We start from the raw sequence: 5,871 nt of genomic DNA, 5'->3' as shown, positions 1-5,871 counted from the left end.
ATATTCCATACTTTCAGAATCCAATGAAGAAAAAAACCAAACAAGTATCTTAAAATAAAAAATTAACCTCAGAAACACCCCAGTAAAACAGATAATTCAGGCAAAAATATACTAAGAGATGTATGAAATAGATTTCAATTATGGGAACCTGTGTTAAAACATGACTTCCCCATAGACATTTATCACCTGACAGGAGAGTAATAATTGAAGCAAAAGAAAACATCTTTTTTTTAAAAAAAAAAAACCTTCTCTGAATAACAAGAAGAGATGAGAGACCACATTATTAAAATTATAGAAGATAGAGAGGAAGCTACAACAGACACAATGAAATCCAGAGGATTGTTACAGCATAATTTGAGAATTTACATCCTAAAAAAGCTGGAAAATCTAGAAGTAAGCAAATCCCTAGACACATATGTCTTACCAAAGTAAGTGAAAATATGTAAACAATTGACAAAATCGATAATAGCAATCCAACTAATGTAAACGAGCAGAAACCCAGGCCCAGAAGGATTCAGTACTGAATTCGACCACACCTTTAAAGAGAAATGTTCAGGTTAGCATTTGTGAACTTGACACAAGCTAGAGTTATCTAGAAATAGGAGTATCGGTTGAGAAAATGCCTCTATTGGTTGCCTGTAGGCAAATCCGTATGCCATTTTCCTGATGAATGATTGATGTCACGAGAAGACACCACCACGGGGCAGGTGGTACTTAAGTGTATAGGAAAGCAGGATGAGCAAGCCACGAGAGCAAGTCAGTAAGCAGTCTTCCTTATGGTCTCGGCCTCAGTTCCTGACTCCAGGTTTCTGCTTGCAAGAACCTGCCCTGACTTCCCTCAGTGAAGGACTATAAGTTGCAAAGTGGAATAAACACATTACTCTCCAAGTTTCTTTTGGCCATGGTCTCTAATCAGAGCAATAGAAAGCAACCAAGACAAGGTACTGACACCAATGCTCCTCAAACTGTTGTGTAAACTAGAAAGAGAAGGAACATTATAAAACTTTCCCTACAAAGTCAGAATTAAGCTCATGTAGAGGAAGTCAGGTCCCCTAGAAATGGACTTATGAGCTGCCATTTGGGTGCTGGAAAATGAACCTCTTTCAGAGGAGTCATCGCTCTTAATGACCAAGCCATTGCTCTAGCCACCTCCGTGGCTTTCATTCTTGCAGCTTTTAGTCATTTTTCTGTATTACCCAGTGCAACCCTCCTTGAATCCTTTTACATTTCCATATTCTTGCATGCACAGAAGCACTGTGACTCCCAGGCTTTTCCACAAACAACCAAGCAGAAATACAATCAGCATTCTCTGCTCCACGAAGTTCAGGTAAATAAGAGAAGAGGACTGTGGCTAGTAATAAAAAAAGAAAAGAATGAAGAGCAGAAGAAAAAATACTGTAGATGCTCACCTGGTTGCACACAGGTTTGTACTTGAGCCCTGGCTTGTTCAGGATCATCTCCAGCAGCCTGCGGTTAAAGTTGGACACCCCAATGGACTTGGCCAACCCTGCATCCTTACACTTCTCCATGGCCTGGGTCAGGGGAAAATTGATAAAAAATAATTTATGAAAGTGGCTGGAGATGGTTATAAATACAAAGAAAGGAAAATAAAACATATGCACTAATTATTAAAAAGAGAGAAACCAGCTTAAAATAAGGGCAGAAGATAAAGACAGAGTGAATGCCTTAGGTCACCTAAGAAATCATATATTGAAACATATTTCTCCCAATACTTTTCCAGTAGTCTCCAATATATTCCAATTATGCTGTCCTACCTGCAACTGCAAAATAACCCTAGAAAAGATCATGTGTTTCATGATCTGAAGATCCATATCTGACTCTTACATGTGATGAGACCTGAGTCCCTCTCTTAACTTCCCCTGTGCTCTGTATTCCCAGTACTTACCTCCCAAGTGTCACGGAGATCCACTGTGTCAAATAATAATTTCCCATTTTCAACTGTTGGATTAAGATTGTTGTCTGGCTAGAATATAAACAGTCATTGTCACCATTTCACCAGTGTCATGACTTCCACATTGCAATGTTCCCTAGTACACAGAAGGCTACTCCATAAGTCAGGCAGACCAGCATGCCACAATTTACATCAGCAAAAGGCTTTGCATATGAAATTGTAGGGAATATATAAAGTAACAGATTTCTTTTATTCTCTCACATCTATTATATGTGTTAATTCACAAAATTTCCCAGATCTTTACAGTTATACTATTTGTCTTGCATTATTGTTTAATACCAGTGTGATATCCCCTGAAGGAACATCTATCACTGAAAAAAGTCACTAGTTTCAAAGGTCATGATCCCTAGTAAATAAGAAATTGTAGTCTTAACATGGTTACAGAATCATTGTTCTCATCAGTGTTACTTTGCCTGAGCATTTCAAAGGTCAGAGGTTAGATACAGCAGCTAAACACTTGTCCACCAAGGGACTGGGATACAACTTAGCTGGTAGATATATAGAGTGTTCAATATAGTATTCTCAAGGCCTTAGTTAGGTTCAATCACCAGCTCTACATTTAAAATATGGTGGTACAAGGCTGTAATTTCAGGTCTGAAGAAATGAAGGTAGAAGGATGAAAATTTCAAGGTCATCCTTCACTACTTGATGGGCTACTTGGAACCTTGTCTCAAAAATAAGCAAGTAAATAAACAAATAAATTCTGGGTCTGTAGACTTTTTTCAGTTATAAGAAGTATGAACTAAGGAAAAAAAGAAAACATGGAACTAGGGAAGTAGCTAGGACACTGTGATCAGAATATCTCTTTAGATTAGTTTTCTCTATATTCAACAATAACTAAGTCAGAATAAAAACCACTATCAGTAGTAACAAGTATCATCTGTAGATTGCTGAACACACAGAAATTCCTCACAGAGAGGGCTTCCATTTGCAGCCCTGTTAATGACAGACAAAAGTATAGACAAATCCTTGGTCTGACTAGGAAGTGTGACCCATTAATTCTTGGGAATGTGGATCTTTGCAGAACACTAAATGTGGTTACTGAGGAATCTGTTTTCCATGTCTTAAGATCAAACATTCTAAGGAGAAAATATATTTTTTAACCTCAAGCAATGTCCCTCAATATATTGTGACTTATGTCTGCCATCATCTTCTGTATAATTGTAAGCTTTTTTAAAAATCATTCTTAGTCCAGCATGTCAATGGCCATTCAAAGGGGATTGAGTCACAGGGGAGACATCAGTAGTCAAATGTCATTTTAGTTGACTAAACAATATCATGATGGGTAAAATTTCCATTATTGCTAGGCATGGACTAAGATTTGTTTTATTAAGGATTATTTTGCAAATATTAAAACATATTTGAAAAGTACTCTCCATGTTCCAGGCACTATATAATTCATGTAATCTACTTTTTTCTCTATGAGTTATATGGTATTACTCTTATTTGCACTTACAGATAATAAAATAAAGTCATGGATTTTGAGGAACTACTCAATGAGAACCAGATAATTAAAAAAAAAAATTCCAAACCATTCGTCATGCACCAGACCTGTTGATACACACCTGTCATCCCGGCACTCAGGTGATTGAGGAAAGGTAATCAAAGCCTTCAAAGGAGGCCAACAGATCAACACAGCTAGGACCCGTTCAAAAATAGGGATATATGATCTCCTAAGACACTGCACTTTATTCATTAAAATAATCTTGCTGCTTGCCATTGCCTAGGTTTGTGTAGTTTTCAGATGTCAAAAGGCAAATAATTAAAAAAAAAAGAGAGATCAGTGGTCTTGAGGACACATATCTACAATACTAGCATATTGAGGCCAAAGGATGTGGACTCAGTGTTAGCCTTGGTAACACAGCAGGTTCAAAGCCAGTCCCTTTTAAAAAAAAAAAAACAAAACTAAAGAGATTAACATAAAAATATTAAATGTAAAAGAACCACAGTTTGAAGTGAGGATAGATGCAAGCATATTTATTTTCATGATGAATTTTTACTGGAAGGTGCGGACAAGGCATTCAATATAAACAACCATGATCAAACCATATTTACTACCAATGGGAAAAGATAGAACAAAGGAAAACCCTATAAACAGAGAATTTCTAAAGAGTTTTCCAAATCCATCAATCTAGTGTGATTTGGGTTCCAAATTTCTCCGCATTTAATTTTTTATCAGTTTATCTAAATAAATCACCAGCGAAATTAAAGTTCATGCTGAGCACTGGAGTGAAATAGGTATGAAGATGTTGACTAGCTTACCTTCATTGGCACTGGGAAATGAATAAGATAGAGGTCAACATAGTCCAGCTGAAGCTTTTTCAGTGACTTTTCCAAACAAACCTGGACCAGTTCTGGCCTATGGCATGTGGAGGAGAGCTGCAATTATTAGAATGAGAGCTGTGATACATGAACACACTGCCCAAATTTGTGGACTTCTTTTACCCAAAATTGAGTCTTTTTCAACTGATCAGAAACTGGTGACCACAGAGCAAAAATACTCTGGCTAGACTTAAGTTTTCCATTGTCTAATATGTTAATGTCAAGTCTGATACATACCTGAGGTGTATTGGTCAATCAATAGGAAAATTAATACTTGAGTAACATTGGATATAATAATAATAACAATCATTCTCTGAGTTATATTTCACAAGAGTTTACAAGGGAGGTTTCTCTCTTATCCTTTCACTCATTCAGCCAATAAGAAAGAGTTAATATTCCTATCATTTACATAAGTGAAAGGAAGTATTTTTGATATTTTAACATATATTAGACATAATACAAGACTCTATCAATGTTTCATGAGATACTTAGGATGCAAATTTTTTTAAAGATTTATTTATTTATTATGTATACAACAGTCTGCCTCGATGTATACCCGCATGCCAGAGGAGGGCACCAGATCTCAGTAAAGATGGTTGTGAGCCACCATGTGGTTGCTGGGAATTGAACTCAGGACCTCTGGAAGAGCAGCCAGTGCTCTTAACCTCTGAGCCATCGCTCCAGCCCCAGGACGCAAATTTTTATTCTTCTCTATCACCAATGAAAGTGAAAATGGATATTAAGAAACTTAAGTAATATTTGTCACCCAAGAGATAAAATATGAGATTTTCTAAAATGCCAGTCTTATCATAGTTCTGTCCATGTTAAATCACACTGTTTTTAGATGAGAATCAAAATAACAAAATAATTTTACCCTAAGGTTACAAATTCAAACACAGTGGTGAGCAGAGATCCATTAGCTTCCTCTGTTTTCAACACCAGTTTAGCATATGTAATTAAACAGTAGACTAATATGCCTAATTCAACTACTGGTCAAATCATACTAGCATTTCATTCATTTGCACACCAGCATACCATATGTGTACAATACCTTTGAAGTGTAGAATATATCTTCTCTCTTCACAGTACCATCAGCAATCTTGTCACGGATGGCCAGCCCTACTTCTTCCTCATTTTGGTACATATAAGCTGCATCGATATGGCGAAATCCAGCATCTATACCTATCTTGGTGGCCTCTGTAATCATACTCTTAGGAACCTAGAAAAGCAACCATAGGGAATATCTTGAGATTCGTGTGATTGAATTAATTCTGAAACAGCTAGTTACTTTACAAAATCACAAGTTTCTGCTGTGTTAAGTGAGTTCTGTCTTGGGAGTGTTGCATCGTCTCAGGTTTGCCCAGCCCTTTTCCTCTCACATAATGAGAATTCGGCATCTGAGCCAAGTCTTCAGACTGAGACATTCATTAATCACTGCCATCCAAGATCTTCAGGGACTCCTCCCGGTTCAGTGATCTGCTGGGAGGATTCCCAGGACTCAGTATACAGCTGTAACGGTGCTTGTTATTTATAGAATAAGGTTATAAAGTAAAACAACCACAAGACAATGTGCACAG

At 37.0% G+C, this 5,871-nt stretch overlaps 1 protein-coding gene across 2 annotated transcripts in view; it reads right to left on the bottom strand.

Annotated features, from left to right (window-relative positions):
* Window positions 1-5,871, bottom strand: part of LOC101988440 (prostaglandin-E(2) 9-reductase-like) — a 24,249-nt gene that overhangs the window by 6,995 nt on the left and 11,383 nt on the right. For both annotated transcript variants that reach the window (XM_013349058.2, XM_005354916.3), the window contains exons 2-5: window positions 5,346-5,513; window positions 4,235-4,351; window positions 1,907-1,984; window positions 1,410-1,532 (exon numbers count right to left, since the gene is read on the bottom strand). In XM_013349058.2, the coding sequence (XP_013204512.1) occupies window positions 1,410-1,532; window positions 1,907-1,984; window positions 4,235-4,351; window positions 5,346-5,501 (474 nt within the window). In that variant the 5' untranslated portion in view covers window positions 5,502-5,513. The remainder of the gene's footprint in view (window positions 1-1,409; window positions 1,533-1,906; window positions 1,985-4,234; window positions 4,352-5,345; window positions 5,514-5,871) is intronic.

Source organism: Microtus ochrogaster, chromosome 16 (assembly GCF_000317375.1).
Source record: "Microtus ochrogaster isolate Prairie Vole_2 chromosome 16, MicOch1.0, whole genome shotgun sequence".
NCBI lineage: Eukaryota > Metazoa > Chordata > Mammalia > Rodentia > Cricetidae > Microtus > Microtus ochrogaster.
Note: the sequence above shows the minus strand (reverse complement) of the source record. Positions and strands in the feature narration are given on the sequence as shown.